This window comes from Aegilops tauschii, chromosome 5 (assembly GCF_002575655.3).
Source record: "Aegilops tauschii subsp. strangulata cultivar AL8/78 chromosome 5, Aet v6.0, whole genome shotgun sequence".
NCBI classification, from domain to species: domain Eukaryota; kingdom Viridiplantae; phylum Streptophyta; class Magnoliopsida; order Poales; family Poaceae; genus Aegilops; species Aegilops tauschii.
In genome coordinates, this window is record NC_053039.3 from 398,714,951 (window position 1) to 398,733,215 (window position 18,265).

Sequence of the window (18,265 nt, forward strand, 5' to 3'; positions counted from 1 at the left end):
CTCTCCTGTCGTTGGAGTGACAAACGGAGGGAGAAGGGGCGCTCGGACTCGCCAAGTAGTAGGTTAGGTCTGTTGCCATCACCGCTCGTCTAGGTCAGGGAAAGGGGGGTCCGGCCCGTAAATAACTGGGACTAGGCTGTTTCAAAGTTTTAGGACTAATTTATCACATTTGAAATAGAATTAGAACGTCAATCATACATACCTTGCACAAAAAACACGGTGCCCAATAACATTGCTTGGCTGAGTGTTACTCCCTTCCGTCCCTTTTACTCCGTATATAAAATTTGTGTCAAGTCAAACTTTATAAAGTTTGACCAAATTTATTTAAAAAAATATCAACATCTACAATAATACTAAATAAATATAATATGAAACTACATTCCATAATGAATCTAATTATATTGATTTGGTATTGTGGATATTTGTACTTTGTCTATAAATTTGGCCAAACTAGAGATGTTTTGACTTTAGACAAAACTTAAAAAGGACCGGAGGGAGTAGATTGTAACCAATCTTGTGGCAGTACTAATTTAGGTGGCTGAAATTGAAGGAAATTTCATGCGAGGAGAAGAGAAACGACGAAAAGAGTGAAAAAATAGCCTCGGACGCTGACAGTGGGTCCCGGTCCGCAGACAGGAGCAGGCGACACGCGCCCCCCCTTGGCCTCCGTCTCCGACGGCCGCGGGTGGCGCGCGGCCTCGGACCCCCGACCACTCCCTCTCCCGCGCCTCCCTCGCCGCGCCCTCCTCCCTCGCCTCGCCATCTTGACCATTTCCATCTTATCCCTCCCGCTCCCATTCCCACGCCCAGCCCCAGGACCACTCACCGATCAGGCCGCCCGCGCGCACGCACGCACATCAGATCGACCGGCCGTCGGTGGCGGGGGCGCGATCACGATCACACCCATGGAGCCCGACGACGAGGCGCTCAAGGAGCTGGCCGCCGCCTCGTCGCGGCCGCCGCAGCGGAGGGGCATCTCCTACAGCCAGCCGCTGTCGCGCGGGGACACCGCGTCCGCGCGCCGCGCCGCGCTCCGCAACCTCAGCCTCGACGACGACCACGTCCTCCCGGCCTCCCACTCCCTCTCCTACGCGCACCACGACTCCTCCGCCGGCGTCCCCGCCGGCTACCACCCGCCGCTCCCGCCGCAGCAGCAGCACCACCACCACCCCAGCGCCTCCTACTCCTCCGGCCCCAGCTCCCGCCGCTCCGTCGGCGGCGCCAGCGACGGCTCCATGACGCTCGAGCGCGCCATGTCCGAGTACGGCGGCGGCGCCGGCACCCTCCCGGAGTTTGTCGGCGCGGGCGGCGGCAAGGGCATCTTCCGCGTGCCGCTCCGCGCGGCAATGCACCCGCACCGCCCTCCCCCGCTCGAGGTGCGGCCCCACCCGCTCCGGGAGACGCAGGCCGGCTCCTTCCTCCGCACGCTCGCCTCCGATCCGCAGCGCCGCCAACTGTGGGCCGGGGCCGAATCCGGGATCAGGGTGTGGGCGCTCGACGAGGTGTTCGCCGGCTGGGGCGCTGGCGCGCGCCGGGGCGACGAGGAGAGCGCGCCCTTCCGCGAGGGCGTACCCGCGCCGCCCGCGCTCTGCGTCGCCATGGACAGGGCCAACGGGCTGCTGTGGACGGGGCACAAGGACGGGAGGATCCGCTCGTGGCGCATGGACCTCGAGACGGCCGCCACGGCGCCCGCGCCTCCGCCTCCTGGTTCAGGCGGCGAAGGGAGCGTTGGGGGAAGCGCACACGGTGGACCCAACAGCGCCCCCGTGTTCAGGGAAGCCCTCACATGGCAGGCCTACGGCCGGACGCCCGTGCTCTCCATGGCCATCACCTCATATGGTGAGCATGCCATCTATCTATCATCTCCTCATATTGTGACAATGCATTTCTGTTGTATGTGCTTGCCAAATGTGAAGAATCCCTCTCGCTGTTTGAATCTGGCAGGTGAGATATGGTCGGGCTCAGAGGCTGGAGTCATAAAGGCATGGCCATACGATGCCATTGCCAAGTCCCTCTCGCTGTCACCGGAAGAGAGGCACATGGCTGCATTGTTGGTGGAGAGGGCGTACATTGACCTCAGGAACCATTGCACAGTTGGCAACGTATGCTCTCTCCCTGCATCCGATGTTAAGTACATGCTCGCCGATCATTCTCGGGCCAAGGTTTGGACCCTGACAAGCATGACATTTGCTCTCTGGTATGCCTTCAGAAATACCAATGAAATGTTGTGTTTAGATTAGATTACCGTCTTTGCCAGGTAGCTGCTTTAACTTGTAGATTGTACTGAAATGTGTGCCTCAGGGATGCTCGTACAAGGGAGCTGCTGAAAGTATTTGGAATGGATGGCCAAGTTGAGTCGGCTCGGCTAGATGCACCGGTCATGCCAGAGCAACCCATGGAGGAAGTAGAGGTCAAAGTAAAGCCATCGAAGAAGGACAAGTCGGGAGGCTCTTTGAACTTCTTCCAGAAATCTAGGAATGCCTTAATGGGAGCAGCCGATGCGGTGCGCAGGGTTGCAACAAAGGGGACATTTGTCGAAGATAACCGGAGAACAGGAGCAGTGGCTCAAGCAGATGATGGGGCAATTTGGTCTGGATGCACAAATGGTTGCATTATCCAGTGGGATGGAAATGGGAACCGAATGCAGGAGTTCCAGCATCATACTTCTTCTGTGCAGTGCATAAAGGCACTCGGAGATAGGGTGTGGGTCGGCTACGCCAGTGGTACTGTTCAAGTCATGGATGTCGATGGTAACCTTCTCGCAGGATGGACTGGACATAGCTGCCCGGTCATAAGGATGGCGATTGGTGGTTCTTACATCTACACTCTGGCACATCATGGCGGTATCCGGGGATGGCCACTGACTTCCCCTGGACCTCTTGATGATGTTTTGCGAACTGAATTGGCTAACAAAGAATTGTCATACACTAGAATGGAAAAGATAAACATAATGGTTGGAAGTTGGAATGTAGCGCAGGGAAAAGCAACTGCAGAGTCACTTAAAGCATGGTTGGGTAGCGTAGCATCTGATGTTGGGTTAGTTGTTGTTGGATTACAAGAGGTTGAGATGGGTGCAGGTTTTCTTGCAATTTCTGCAGCAAAAGAAACTGTGAGATACTTTATCTCCCTTTCAGTCATTCATTTTGTTGCTGTTCAATCAATCAATTATTTAAAGCCTGCGTCGAAGTATGTATTGGTAGCTAAGAACATTAACAACTAATCCTGCTTTAGGAGTGTTAATTCGATGTATATGGTTCAACCTGCCAATCGCACTATCTTAGCAATTTACTTGTAAAGTGGGGTTATTCCCTTTAGATTCCATTTTTGTGCTTTAGATCACTCTCAACTCTTGAATTTTCACCACCGGATATTAGTTTTGTGACAGCATATTTTTTTCTAAAGCAATTACGAGCATTCTTATGCGGAAAGAACACTTCAATACTGTTCCAAGTTGTAATGTTGTTCATTATACTCTCACTAACATGTTTTAGCCATTTTATCACGGTTTTACTGTTTCATCTTTTCCTGCTATTGTACAATCCAGTCATTAGTTGTTGCTTTCCCCAGCAACCAAGCTTTTGGTTATCAATCATCAATGTGACATGATTTATGTATTGTTTCATGGCAACTACGGTTTTTCTTGGACACTTCCAATTTTATGATATTCACTTGAATGAACCAAAATGTCATCTGCATCATTCTTTTCGTTAAGTCTATCTTATTTTGATTGTTTTACTTTCTCTCTCAAATTTAAAAATTATGATCTCCGTGATGGCTCATATTGTTGCTTTCTTTATGTGTAAGTATCCCTGAGTCACACGCTTTACTGAACTTCCCTTGTTCATGGTTTTAGGTAGGACTTGAGGGAAGTGCCAATGGTCAATGGTGGATAGACAATATAGGCAAAGCACTTGATGAGGGGACATCATTCCACCGAGTTGGTTCTAGGCAGTTGGCTGCATTGCTTATTGCTGCATGGTATGGGCCTGTCATGAATTAGTTTCTTAGAATTACGATCAAATTTCTTTTGCCGCATAATGATAACCTGTTGAGTTTCCGTTCTCATGTGATATACATAATATGGAAAATATTAACTTTTCAAGGGCAAGAAAAAGTCTTAAGCCATATGTCGGTGATGTTGAGGCTGCAGCAGTTCCATGTGGTCTTGGACGTGCCATCGGCAATAAGGTATATGATGGTATATATGTACAGACATTCATGTTCCTCGTTGTAGCCACCATTTTTGAAGGCTGTGTCCTTATGTACAACTACCATAATGACAAGTTTCTAAACATGAAGAATGAAAGTTGGAATGAAGTAATCAGTAGAGTACATTCAAGTCACTGATCACTGCACCGATTTATATTTTGTTGCATGTGTCTAAGTCATGCTCCCCAATTATTTTCCTTGCGTCATGACAAGTGATTCTTCTGCAGGGTGGTGTAGGATTAAGAATAAGAGTCTACGATCGTAAAATGTGTTTTGTGAGCAATCATTTTGCTGCACATCTGGAAGCTGTTGCCAGGCGCAATGCTGACTTCGATCACATTTATCGTACAATGGCTTTCAACAAACCTCATGGATCCACATGTTCGTTTCCTATTTAATTTCCATAATGTTGTTTCAAGCACCAAAAAGTACTTTCTCTAACCCTTGTGATTTCTTTTGTTTCAGCTTCTGCTACATCTGTCCAATTGCACAAAACAGTGAATGTACGTGTTCTCTAACCTTCAGGATATCCATACTGATGAATTATGCTAATGTCCAGATTTTGTGGTAATGGCAGGTTAATGGAAATCCAGTTGATGAGGTCAGGCCTGACTTGGCTGATGCTGATATGGTTGTCTTTCTTGGTGATTTCAACTACCGGCTTTATGGTATCACATATGATGAAGCAAGGGACATGGTTTCCCAAAGAAGCTTTGATTGGCTAAGAGAGAAGGATCAGCTTCGAGCAGAAATGAAAGCTGGAAAAGTATTTCAAGGAATGCGTGAAGGTCTGATCAAATTCCCACCGACTTACAAATTCCAAAAGCACGCGCCAGGTCTTGGAGGTATGCCTCTTTTGATTCTACAAGCATTTGATCAATTATTTTCTGTTCAGCGATGATTTAAAAAAAAACTCTGCTCAGATCTTGCCACTGGCTCACTTAGAAATATATATTTCTTAATCGCTTTGTAATTTATTAGCGCATAGTAAATAAAACCATTGGTTCTGAAGCTTCTTATTCAACTGCCTTGTAGGGTATGATTCGGGTGAGAAGAAGCGGATACCTGCTTGGTGTGATAGGGTGCTATATCGCGACAGTCGTGCTGTATCAGTAGCCGAATGCTCGCTAGAGTGCCCTGTAGTTGCTGCAATTACATCGTCAGCTACTACAACACTTTTTCTTGATTTCTCCTTGTGATATCCCACCATTCCTTTCTCTCATATGCATATTGTTTTACCTCTGTTTTAATAGGTATGTAGCTGTCATGGAGGTCACAGAGAGTGATCATAAACCTGTGAGGTGCACATTTAGCGTTGATATTGCACGAGTAGATGAGTTAACAAGAAGACAAGAGTATGGAGAAATAATCGAATCGAACGAGGAAGTGCGGTCTATGCTTAAGGAGTCTTGTTTTGTTCCTGACAGCACAGTTAGCACAGAGGAAATTATATTGGAAAATCAAGAGAATATTGTTTTCCAAATTACCAATAATTGTGAAACAAGCAAAGCAGCTTTTGAAATCCTATGTGAAGGCCAGTCGACCAAAAAGGACGATGGGACTAAACCAGAGATTATTCCAAGGGCATCATTTGGCTTTCCGCTTTGGCTTGAGGTATGAATGACTATATTTTTTTATACTTGCATACAACTAAGTTTTTCGACCAACTTTTTATGTTGTACCATCATGGAGTCTAAAGGTAACCTATAGGAACCATATGATCCATCGATGACTCCATGATGTGAAACTTCAGTCTATATGTAGGTTCTCGCGGCAACCTATAGGAACCATATGATTCATCGATTATTACTCCTTATAATTTCTAGCAAAGCTTATAAGAAACAAACTATGTAGCCATTTGCCCATATAGATCAATAATCGTTAGTCATTACTGAATCACGGCAAAACTCCACGTCCGCAGCCCATGGCAGACAGTAGTTCTGAAGTGCGGGTTCTTTGGCATTCTCGATTTGTCATTGCCTTTATGCTGAATACCATAACCAACTTCTAATTTACCATGGCACGACAGGTCCTACCAGCGAACGGTCTTATTAAACCAGGAGAAACCGTGGATATTACAATACACCATGAGGACTTCTACACACAAGAAGAATTTGTGGACGGGATACCACAAAACTGGTGGTGCGAAGACACCAGGGACAAGGAAGCTGTTATTGTGGTAAACATAACTGGTAGCACCTCAACTGAAACCAAGACGCACACGATCAATGTCCGACATCGCTGCCCAGCAACATCAGCGCCCCCACCTATCAACCCACCGGTGACACTAACTCCACCAAGCAATAACATGCCCAGTGAAGCGCCGTCTAAGCGTTCTTCCAAGAAGAAGGAGGCGAGTCGTCAACAACAACAGGACTACGCGCAGTTCGCAAGCACGGAGGTGCATGATTTGTACCGCATGCGTTGTCCCTGAGGCCTGTAGAAAGGAGTACAATCAATACTGCAGTTCTGTCTAGGAGATGGGGGTCAGGGAAGCCTTTAGATGCCTCACATAAACCAGGAAGGGAAGGAGTTGCTCTGGTTCTGTACATATGCTTCACTTACCTCTACCAGCTGCCATTCTCTGTGTAGCCCAAACAAGGAGTCTAGAGTCATGCCACTGCTAAAAAATAAGTTGATTTTTTCCTCCTTGTTTCTTGAAGAGTGTTCTTTAGGGAGTGGGATTTTCCCTCTTGATTCTTAAGGAGTGTTCTTTAGGGAAAATTCGTCCTGTTAATGAATGGACAGTGATCAGTGTAATCTGTTTCATAGAATTACCTTAGGCTTGTTCTTTCCTTCACTCAAAACTGCTAATGATCTTGTAACTGATGGCTTATTCATTTTGTCAATAAGAGATCAATTCATTGTTCTCTTGAAGCATCTTTTGTGCCCAAGAATCTTCCATGGTGATTATGTCAGTCATCTTACTGGCCTTCAAATTTTGATCTCAGTTTGTAGTTGTGCAGGATAGGCGATAACAGTACACATTTCTGTTCGGCTGAAGTGTGCTTCATTTTTGCTGCAAATTAAACAAAGTTAAGTTTGGACCGACGAAACTACGATAACAGACACTCATGTTGACGCTTGACAGTAAGCAATTTCTTTTACTGTTTTCTTCTTCTGGTTTAGTATTCAACTAGAAGGGTTGGATGCGCTTTGCTGCGTCGTTGGTGTTGTTGAGATTCTTAAAAAAAAAAGTACCCGTTTTGTTTTAAATTATAAGGTGTATTACTTTTTTGAAAAGTCCAACCTCTTTAAGTTTGATCAAATTTACAAAGAAAATATCAAAATTCGTAAAGGTGTTATTAGGTTCACCATGAAATAAATTTTCATATTTTTTTGGCTTAATATTGTGGATGTCGATATTTTTGGCTCTAAACTTGGTTAAAGTTAAAGAAATTTGACTTTCCAAAGAACTAATACCCCTTTTATTTTGGAACTGATTGAATATTTTGTTTGGCGGATGGGGGAGACGATGGAGTGTGTTTTATGTTTATTTATAATGCGGTATTTGGTGGGCCTTTCATGATGTGATTATGTGTTATGCGCTAATCAACTCATACTTTTGTGGGTAAATTTCCAAGTCGGTGCCTACATGTACTATATTGGTGCTATAGTATTATCACATGGTGGCGCTTCTTTTTTTAGGTGGTAAGAGGGTGCACGGGGTTGATATGTTTTTCTAGCCGGTTGGTGTTGATTGATTTAAAAAATCATTGGCCCGATCAAAATCGTAAACCAAATTCAAAATTGAATATCTCAATCGAATAAAAGAGCTTCAAAATTAGGGATTACGATGAATTAAAATAATTAAATGGTAGAGCTCTTTGAGAAATTATTGACCCGCTCAAAATCAGGTGACCAAGTTTAAACTAAAAACCTCAATTAATTGTGAGGACTTAAAAATTAGGAATTATAGTGTATAGTATAAAAGAACTGAATGAGAGTTTTGAGAAATTGTTGACTTGGTCAAAATCGGATGACCTAATTTCGATTGGACATATCTCAATTGATTGTGAGGCCTTTTACCCCTAGAGAGCTTAGTGATATAGTAGATGTGGGGCACATGAGCCTAAACACCATTTTAAATACCCAATTTTTGGTGTGCAACTCTCTAAATCCTTCTGTCCTTGTCTTGGAAGACATACATAATACTCCCTCCGTCCCATAGCTTGCAAAAACATCTTATATTATGGGGCGGGGAGAGTGCATATATATCCAGTGCACATGCATGTTGGGCCTTTTACTCCACACACATAAACTCAGTCCGACCACAATACTCCCCTTAAGATTTGCCTAATCTATTAATGAAGGGAGAATAGAGTTTGTTACAAATAACCCTTGGAAGCCACATGAAAAACTACAATAGATCCTGATTTCTTCGCACCCGCGGTGATCCATAAGTTTGCCTCGGTCATGATGATGTTGAGAAGGACTGCCGAAGAGGCGCTCTTGTGGCGGAATACCCTAGTGTTACACCCATTTCAAATGGTCCAAGCCACAAACATGGTAAGCAAAGCTATGGCTTTTCAATGAGATATGCCCACGCTGTTTCTACTTGCCCACCGATTCTTCACAGTGTTCTTGGTATGCCATGTAGATGTGTCAATGCTCTCAAGGTGAAGCTTCTCAATGACCGAGGTGATTCCCCGCTAGTAATTTCATTGCAATGTGTACAAAGTACGAGAGGGATATATAAATGTATATATACATATGCAGAGAGGCGGTGTGAAAGGGGGGGATTACAAAGTGTTTAAACCAAACATGACCATATGGGCGGCACGATACAACCCAGCCATAAAAAGGCCTCGCATGACTAATCCATGCAGGCCCTTTTATAAAAGGGTCATGTCATGCTGGTCCAAAGGTTTCGCCTCATGGATTGACCTGACACACATGCTAAAAGGGATGGCCCGTGTCGATTTTCGACCTTGTGGGCTGTTTCAGTCTTCCGGGCTTTTTGTTTTTAGGTTAAAAAGGCCAAAAAAGCCCTAAAGCCCTAAACAACCCCCACAAAGGTCAAAACAACCCTAAAAGGGTCAAAACGACCCCAAACTGTGTTAAAAGGGCCGACTTGGCCCTATGTCAAGCTGTGCTTGGGCCATGCCGTGCCGACATATGACCACGGTGGCTTCAAATGTGGATCTCTAGGCAGCTTGGAAGAACATCAGCAAGAAGGACCGACACGAATGAGCTCCAAACTGAAAAGGTGTGTTGGTTGGGGTGGCCTCCTTGAGCTTCATGTGCGCACGCGGCGGCGTGGCTAAAGAAAGTGTGTTGGTAGTAGGGGAGATGTGGGATATGGTGTGAGAGAACATGTGGATCATGGATGCCGATGAGAGAGATGTGACGACGGTGGCCACGTCAATGATCCCCATTTGCAAATGGACAAAAGGTAAATGACCATGAATTGTCGGTTGGTGCTGATTTTATTTCATAAAGTTTAGGGTTTGATTTAGACCATCTCTACAAATTCAAATTTTCACAAGGTTTAAAACAGACTTTACCCTCAGAATTCAGAAAAAAATAGTGCTACTGTACCAATGGTACTGTGAAGGCAAATTGGTCGACCCACGAACGCAACCACACGGACACGGGCTCGGCCGCTCGGGTGTGCTAGACCCACTCAGAGCCGAACCTCTTCCTCTCTCCCTCCTTCCGTCCCCATGGCGCCCAAGGTTTTAATGGTAAGCACCCACCGCCGCCGCCGTCGCCGCCGCGCAGCTTGCCGAGCCTCCGCGCCGTCGCTAATGGCTGCCGCGGTAGCCCTACTCTCTAGACCTTCTCACGCTCGGGTCGCCGTCGCTGCAGGTTGCGGAGAAGCCCAGCATCGCGCTCTCCATCGCTTCCGCCCTCTCCGGCGGCCGCGTAAGTCTCCCTCCTCCCTCCCTCCCTCCCGCGCCCAAACCTCCCACAGCCGTGATAGTTTTTCTCCCCGGCGACTAATTTGGCTGTGGTTTTAACTCGAATTCGGCGACAGTGTATTAGGAACGAGCCCTAACAGCAAGTCTTTGGTTCAGAGAAGCCGGGTGGATAGCTTGTCTGGTCGCAGCCCAGGTTTCCCTCTAGGAAACGCCTTGTCCTCGTAATGGCTCGATGTTGGAAGTAGCGGCGGTCGTTGTCGCTGTAGACTGGCTCCAGTGAGATTCAGGGCATGCCTGACAACTGATATGGAACATTTCTTTCTGATGCTGCTTAATGCTCCCCATTGCAAATCGAAATCAAACTTAGTGCAAAATTTTGTGTAATGATCAACTCACCACTTTCGGGATGAAGGGCTATACACTTTTGGGTAGCTGCTACTGCACTGCATATGTGGCTATATCTTGGAAAGCAAATGGGCGTTCCGTGTTCTAGCATTTCACTCTCACCGCACATTTCAAGATAGTCAACATTTGTGCAGATGTCTACGCGGAAGGGAAGTACCGATGTCCACGAGTTTGATGGGATGTTTCAGGGCTCTCAGGCATTCTTCAGAGTGACATCAGTCATCGGACATGTCTTCAGGTCCTGCATTTCTTCCTCAATTCTGTCAAGATATTACAGTTGCATCACTTGATGCACTAGCTCTAGTCCATTCCAGTTATTAACTGCATAATGCATTTGAATTTATGTGCATACACTTTCTCAATGTCAGTCTTCATAGTTACAGTTACAGACACGAACACATGATGGACCACTGCATATCTGCAAAATAGATACCTTAAACAAAATATATAAGTAATTATTCCACTTTAGCTGAATGAATATTGCAGTTGCTCACTATAATTCTAACCTTGGAGCTTGGACCATAAGTTCTTTTGTGTCCATTTTTTTACTCAATGTCTTGTCTTTTGCAGTGTTGATTTCCCACCTGCATATCAGAACTGGGAAGGGACTGATCCGATGGACCTTTTTAATGCTCCAGTTCTGAGATCCGAGAGCAACCCAAAGGTAATGCACTCTATAACTCTAATTAGCGAATACAACTCAGTTAACAGCAGGACACAGGAGTGATCAAACAATCTCAAATAGTAAGAACAACTTCAGTTAGTTCTCTACATATATATTGTACATTCATACACGAGTTCTACTCTACCTGTAGATGGTGGTACTATGGTGGATCTACTACACAGTTTAGCCGACCCTCAGACATCCTATTTCATCTTTTTCTCTACAAGTGTTTACTTGCCTTTTTGATGTAGTTTCTACTTTCTAGAATCTAAACTGACAAATTTACTGTCCTATCGCAAAAGAACTCCCGGCTGCATTACTTGGATAAATTGTAAAGGAAATGGTGGGTGAAATACTGAAATGCCTCTTCTTAAGTTTTATGACAAATTGACAATACATACACAAATACCACCATCGTTAGAGTCCCGTTTCCATATTTAAATACAAACTGATGTATGTGTCTCTTGAAGGCTCATATCCACAGGCATCTAGCCCAGGAAGCTCGAGGCTGCACCTATTTGGTACTTTGGCTTGACTGTGATCGAGAAGGGGAAAACATATGCTTTGAAGGTATAATTTCCAGTTCTGCAATATATGTGCATCATATCCTATCTAGTTCTGTATTAGAAATTTAGTTGGTGTACAAAGAGCTCTACATGAAGTTTATTTTTGTATGACCTGGACTCTATAGAGATAGAAACGATCTGGACTCTAGAAATAGAAACCAAAGTTCAAACAACTTGACCAAGATAGAGAGACTGTCAGATGGCAAAATACTCTGCTGAACTAAGTTAACTGCTGGATTAGTTAGATTGCTTTGAATTTCTCAAAGCTATACATAATTTTCCTTTACCCAGCGAATATCTATAACTAAATTATTTGGTGTATGCGAGATTTTACTTTTTCCTGAGTAATGTAATTGATATGAGTGATTTTCATTCATTACTTTTGCCTACACAGCTTGCTCGGTTCTTTCACAACCCGATTAATGTAATAACAATGCTAATCCATTTTCCAGTAATTAATTGCACCGGGATTCCTGAGAATGAGGTTGGCAGAAGAATATTTCGAGCTAGATTTTCATCTGTTACCGAGAAAGACATATCAAATGCTATGGATAATCTTGTGTTGCCAAACAAAGACGAGGCACTAGCGGTGGATGCTCGGCAAGAAATAGACTTGAAGGTAGGAGTAGCATTTACTCGATTTCAGACCCGATATTTCCAAGGAAAATATGGAAATCTCGACTCAAGAGTCATTTCGTGAGTTCTCTATCTCCCTTTAGCTATATAATTGTTAACCAATTGCATATTGAATTAATTTTCTGACAAGAAAGTACCATCTACATTCCTCAAATACTCATTGCTGGTTTTGTATCTAACTATCTGTATTGTCAGTGCTTATCACCTTTTCCGGAAGTTCCTTTTGCTCAGTCTCTTGAGTTTTGTAACCTTTCCAAATATTCTGCTTTTGACAGTTTCTATAGATTTGATAGTGCAAGTAATGTAAGTATGCCCTGACTGGTGTTTTCATGTTGGAAAGTGCGGATGTTTATGCCTTTGATGTTTGGATGATTCATCTGGTTTACAGGGAGAGATTTGAATTGCAACTATCATTCACTTTTCTGTTGCTTAAAGCTTTGATTAATCCCTGCTTTAAGAATCTTCAGCGGAATTTGGTCTTATGATTGTTTTTCTTCTTCTAAATTAGGTACGGTCCCTGTCAGACACCTACGCTTGGATTCTGTGTACAACGCTATCAGCAAATTAACACATTCAAACCAGAGAAATTCTGGTCTTTGAGAACTTACATTATCAAAGATGGTGATGAAATACAGCTAGAATGGGACAGGAAGAAACTTTTTGATTTCGATGTAAGATCCCCTACCTTAGTGATTTGACTTCATCCTTCTAAGTATTCTCAGCATGTTCATCATTCAATTTCACAGGTTACTGTAATGTTCCAAAAGATGGTACCCAGTGATGGAGCTCTAAAAATAACAGATATATCAGTGAAGGAAGAGTGCAAAGCCCGCCCACCTGGTCTTAATACGGTGAATCTGCTTAAGGTGTGATAGTTCTAAGGCTGGCAGTATTTTTCCATGTTTAAGTTACAACTTCATTGGATAACAATGTTTGTATGGATTGCCATTTCACTTTGTTGCCTACAAAGTTCATTTGTGCTTACCTGTAAATGGTGCATTGCTCACTTCTGTTTGGACCTTAGTATTGATATTGCAATTTCATATTAATGTTGGTTACATTATTTTCTACATTATGATGACCTTTAAATGGAATCTAGTGCCAAGATTATGCTGTTGGATATGACTTGAGTTATATTAATCATAATGTGCGCCAGAGCATCCGGTTGAGTATAAAATGGGCTTCTAGTTCTAGGATACGCTTAGATAGAGTTTCTCCAATGATCACATTAGTTTCATGTTTTAGTGTGCTGAATATTGCTCTTATCCCAGGTTGCATCAAGTGCGCTAGGTATCGGACCCCAGACAGCCATGCATATGGCCGAGCGGCTTTACATTCAAGGATACATCAGGTTTCAGAAATGAGTCTCCCTTTTCTATGGAAAATGTTGGTTAATTTGAAGTCGGCATGAGCTATTTAACATATGGGTCTATTCATAATTTGCCTGAAGTTTCTTAACTCTCAGTAACTTCTGTAAGCTTTTGGATCAACATCCAACCATCTCCATCTCCATGTAAAACTAAAATATTGCACTAACATTTAACTAAAGTTGCACACCGTCCAAGAGCGCAATTGTGGGCTAAATACTGTGCAGTATGGGGCGGCTGAGATTTTGAACAATTAAAGGAAACTGAGAATTAGCAAAAGTTTTACCAACTTACCATATACATTCTATCTGCTAGCATTATCACATAAGTAGTATGATTAACTGTCAAAATATTTCACTGGTGGTCTGACTTGTCCTTCTTGTACAAATAGAGTTTAGTGACTCTATGTGCTCCTTAGAAATTTACCTCCAACCTAGAGGGTTTTCTTTGAACTGATGTAGACATGGACCCCATGCTCAGTCACTGGTCAAGAATTGAAGTGTTGGTTTTGTAAATTGTGTTCTAAACTTCTAGCAGACATACAATTATTTGAGGAATACGTTGTTAAATTTACTCATATTAGTAACGCCTGTTTACCCACTGTTCCTGCATGAACTCCTTTTATGTCGAGTTTATATGCTGACATGATCTTATTTTATTTTAGGCGTCATTTAAGGGTCAGCCTTGCACTACTCTCTGCGATGTCATATGTAGTACACAGGATAATGTTTTAAATTTCATCTGGAAAATTTGTAAATCTGTCGTCAACTTGTTTTTTTGTTTTTGACAGCAAAACTGTAAGGGAGGCCCCTACTGTAGTCAACTTGTTGTAGTTATGACTTATGAGTGTAGATCGTCATCTGACTTACTACAACCATCTTTTTACTACATCTGAAAATTGCATAAATAGGTGCTGATATACTGTTGATGATTATGTTTGTTTTTCCAATTTCCTGCTAAAGCTCTAATAATTATCTTTGTACAGTTATCCGCGTACAGAGAGCACTGCCTATCCCGCGTCATTTGATTTTAGAAGTGTACTTTCTACATTAGCACATAATCCTTTGTGGTCCAATAACGTCCGGACGTTGATGGATGCTGGTTTTGTTAAGCCTCGTCAAGGTCATGATGTTGGGGACCATCCCCCAATTACTCCAATGCGACTAGCACCAGAAGAAGCTTTGGAAACTGATGCATGGAGGCTGTACCAGTACATATGCCAGCATTTTATTGGCACTGTCAGTCATGATTGTATATATACAAGGTAGTGGACGAGCATTCGTATTTGCATTTGATTGCTAAATTATATGTATTGTTGTCCCATCGGTCATCAGATGCATTATTCCTGATCCCGATACCTAAATTTATGTCTTGTTCTTTTGTAATGTAAACATATCAGTCCAGCTCTTGCTTTATTGATTATTGATGAAACTATTAGTGATTAACATCTTCCTTTCTGGGAAAAATGGTTTGCAGGACTGCAGTTGAGTTCGCTTCAGGTGGAGAGATTTTCCGTTGTGTTGGCCACCGAGTCACTTCCAAAGGATTTACATCTATTATGCCATGGTTGGCTGTGGGTGAGAACAATCTTCCAACATTTAAAAAAGGGGACACAATTAATATTCATAAGGTTGACATATACGAGGTAAGGCTTATGAGTTTTTCACAGCCTCACAATACCTGAGCTTGCTTTTTATTTGGATGTGAGATTACTGACGGATATTTATTCTTTACTAAGGGAAGCACCACGGCTCCTGATTACCTTAGTGAGAGTGAATTGATCTCTCTCATGGAGAAGAATGGCATAGGCACAGACGCATCAATTCCTGTCCATATAAACAACATTTCGGAGCGTAATTATGTCCAGGTTAGTTGAGGGCTTTTCTCTCCCGACAGTTTTGACATCTTATGGTAGTGAACTTCAACACCGCATGCTGCTTAAATATGAAAATATACACATGAGTAAATGCAGCTCCTCATCTTTATTGAAGGTAAATTCTGGAAGAAGATTAGTACCAACAGCCCTGGGAACTACCCTGATAAGAGGGTATCAGTGTATTGATGCTGATCTCTGCCTGCCAGATATCCGAAGCTTTATTGAGCAACAGATTACTCTAATTGCAAAAGGCAAAGCTGATCATCTTCAAGTCATTCAACATTCTCTTCAACAGTTTATGAGAAAGTACTCTTATTTTGTGAAGAAGGTAGTTTATTATGTTAATAGTCTGAGATTTTGATGTCTTGTGAATTGCATTCTTGTATATTTCACCTGAGCATACTTGCATAATTTTCCAAAAAATATATGTCCAGTGACCTGATTGGGTTCTTAAGCTTTTTTCCAAAGCCGCATCAAGCATAAACCCATGCTTTCTTGTATTTGGCTGATGTAGTTAAACAGAGGAACATACGATCCACAGATTTACTTATCATTGTGTTGCTAAGTACCGTTCAATCTTCAGTGTCCCAACTTATTTTTAACAGCCAATATTTATTGATATAGTGTGACAGGGCAGGCCAAAGTGCTTAGTTGTCCCTATTAGCTAGATTTGGCTGTTTCAGCGTTTGTACATGTGAGTTAGCTTTCCCTCTCCAGTTGCTTGGTCGGCCTTCAGCAGGGCCTTTACTTGCCGGCGACACTCTGTACATACTCTATTTTCCCCTTCTATAAATAAAGAAATTAGGCAGAGCTCGCGCCCGTTTGTTCATAAATATTATAAGATTGTTAAGTTAGAACAAATGTTTCAGACTTCAATTTGTAATTATGGTTTTATATGTGGTGTATTGTTTTTAAGGGACAGCTGGTCATTTGCCACCTTAAAGGTTGGCACTCGACAATCTGTCAACATTCCCAGTGTAATTTTGGTCTACGGAGTCCCTAAACTTCTGTTACAGTGAAAATATCAACTCATTGAGAAGTACCATTAGAGTGGCAAAGACCGACTCCACCGTGTTAATTTTGCTTATTTTACTATTTACATTTGCATTTCCAAATCATTAAGTGAACAACTCATTAAAGCCATACCTAGAAAATGTTGGCAAATTTTAGTTAAAGCACAAGTTGGTATTACATGTTTGAGTTATAAAATTTTAGATTCTTAGTAAATGCTTTTAATAACATCCATCTTTACAATTGACTATTGAACTATTCCTTTGCACATGATGACAATGATTGACATGGATGCTTTTTTTCTACTCCTAGTTTCTTATAATGAACTGTGTTGCTTGCAGATTGAAAACATGGATACTTTGTTCGAAGCACAGTTTTCACCTCTGGCAGACTCTGGGCGTCTATTGAGCAAGTGTGGTAAATGTGGTCGGTATATGAAATATATTTCCACTCAGCCAATGAGGATGTATTGTGTAACTTGTGAGGAGGTTTATTATCTTCCCCAGAATGGTTCTATTAAGGTGGTTACTTTACTAAATTCTATTCCCCTTTTTCTGAGTAATTATGTGGTTGTTATTTTAGTTTTAAGCATGATGTCCTGTTTTTGCAGCTTTCAGTTTTTTCTTATTCATTGCCATATATATTCGTTCTATTACTATTTGTTTTGCTTTATTTTATGTTCATCACTTTGGTATGTCACGCTGAACATTTTTTTTACCACGTTTCATGTTGAACATAGCTACTGCATTGACCTTTGTGAGTACGTAATAATTATGAAAAGCGCATGATCTTTTATGCTTTGTTCTGCCAAGCGTCAGTTCACGTATACTTGGTTGATTAATGATATTATCCTTTCCAGCTTTACAAGGAAATTATTTGCCCCCTTGATGGTTTTGAGTTGCTTCTGTTCTCAATGGTGGGCCCCGATGCAAAATCTTTTCCACTATGCCCCTGTTGCTACAATAGTCCTCCATTCGAAGGCATCGACAAACTTTTCGGTGCACTCAAGCTTGATGACACCGGCAAGGTTGGGAAAGGGGCCGGCATGCCGTGCTTCCTTTGCCCGCACCCGACTTGCAAGCAATCAATGATCACCCAGGGAGTTTGCGCCTGTCCAGAGTGTAGCGGTACCCTGATTCTCGATCCAGTTAGCGCACCAAAATGGCGGCTTCTCTGCAACACGTGTAACTGCGTCGTGCTACTCCCACATGCCGCTCACAGAATCACCACTACAGATAAGAAGTGCCCAACGTGCGAGTCAACTATCATTGAAGTCGACTTCAACAAGAAAGCCACCCCTCTTGAAGATGGAGCCACTTTGCATGGGGGTTGTATCTTGTGTGATGAGCTGTTACATTCCCTCGTTGAGATGAAGCATGGGAAGTCATTCTTTATGCGGAGAGGCAGGGGGAGAGGTAGGGGCAGGGGACGAGGGAGAGGCGGCCGGGGTAGAGGAAGGCGGGGGAACTCAAGGCACGACGATCCTAAGATGAGCTTCAGAGATTTCTAATTAGCCTTTTTGGTTTTGACCTGTAATCCTACTCTGCAAGACATGCAGGGATGTATTGTCCAGTTTGTGAAGAGATGCAGGAATGCTCTGACATTGTAGCCTGTTTTTTTTGATAGCCTGTTGATATCTACAAATGCTTACGCAGGTTTGGTCTTAA

The 18,265-nt window shown here is 43.1% G+C and overlaps 2 protein-coding genes across 3 annotated transcripts; both read left to right on the plus strand.

The window, feature by feature from the left end:
- Positions 1-632: 632 nt before the first annotated feature.
- On the plus strand, positions 633-7,082 carry LOC109764836 (type I inositol polyphosphate 5-phosphatase 13). The gene is made up of 11 exons (XM_020323619.4): positions 633-1,839; positions 1,945-2,197; positions 2,302-3,109; positions 3,854-3,978; positions 4,104-4,188; positions 4,437-4,590; positions 4,675-4,712; positions 4,787-5,054; positions 5,245-5,368; positions 5,463-5,823; positions 6,239-7,082. Exons 1-11 carry the CDS (start codon positions 906-908, stop codon positions 6,641-6,643), a joined length of 3,555 nt encoding a protein of 1,184 aa, XP_020179208.2. The 5' UTR covers positions 633-905; the 3' UTR covers positions 6,644-7,082.
- Positions 7,083-9,775: 2,693 nt separating this feature from the next.
- Positions 9,776-18,265, plus strand: LOC109764835 (DNA topoisomerase 3-beta). Of its 2 annotated transcripts, none has more exons than XM_020323617.3 (15): positions 9,776-9,896; positions 10,021-10,077; positions 10,613-10,716; positions 11,049-11,142; positions 11,613-11,712; positions 12,161-12,404; positions 12,853-13,015; positions 13,091-13,210; positions 13,616-13,695; positions 14,697-14,975; positions 15,188-15,356; positions 15,450-15,578; positions 15,703-15,915; positions 16,940-17,119; positions 17,458-18,265. In XM_020323617.3, the coding sequence occupies exons 1-15, from the start codon at positions 9,876-9,878 to the stop codon at positions 18,106-18,108; spliced, it is 2,604 nt and encodes an 867-aa protein (XP_020179206.1). In that variant the 5' UTR covers positions 9,776-9,875; the 3' UTR covers positions 18,109-18,265. The 2 variants fall into 2 exon arrangements, with proteins under 2 accessions (XP_020179206.1, XP_040246509.1); XM_040390575.3 differs by having other exon boundaries at positions 9,797-9,896; positions 11,049-11,485.

Excerpts from the sequence above, each read along its gene's own strand:
- LOC109764836 (XM_020323619.4), top strand. The coding sequence starts at position 906 with ATGGAGCCCGACGACGAGGCGCTCAAGGAGCTGGCCGCCGCCTCGTCG. Across the intron at positions 5,369-5,462 it reads GTAGTTGCTGCAATTACATC|GTATGTAGCTGTCATGGAGG; the intron begins GTCAGCTACTAC and ends CTGTTTTAATAG. Across the intron at positions 5,824-6,238 it reads GCTTTCCGCTTTGGCTTGAG|GTCCTACCAGCGAACGGTCT; the intron begins GTATGAATGACT and ends ATGGCACGACAG.
- LOC109764835 (XM_020323617.3), top strand. The coding sequence starts at position 9,876 with ATGGCGCCCAAGGTTTTAATG. Across the intron at positions 14,976-15,187 it reads CATGATTGTATATATACAAG|GACTGCAGTTGAGTTCGCTT; the intron begins GTAGTGGACGAG and ends AATGGTTTGCAG. Across the intron at positions 15,916-16,939 it reads ACTCTTATTTTGTGAAGAAG|ATTGAAAACATGGATACTTT; the intron begins GTAGTTTATTAT and ends TGTTGCTTGCAG.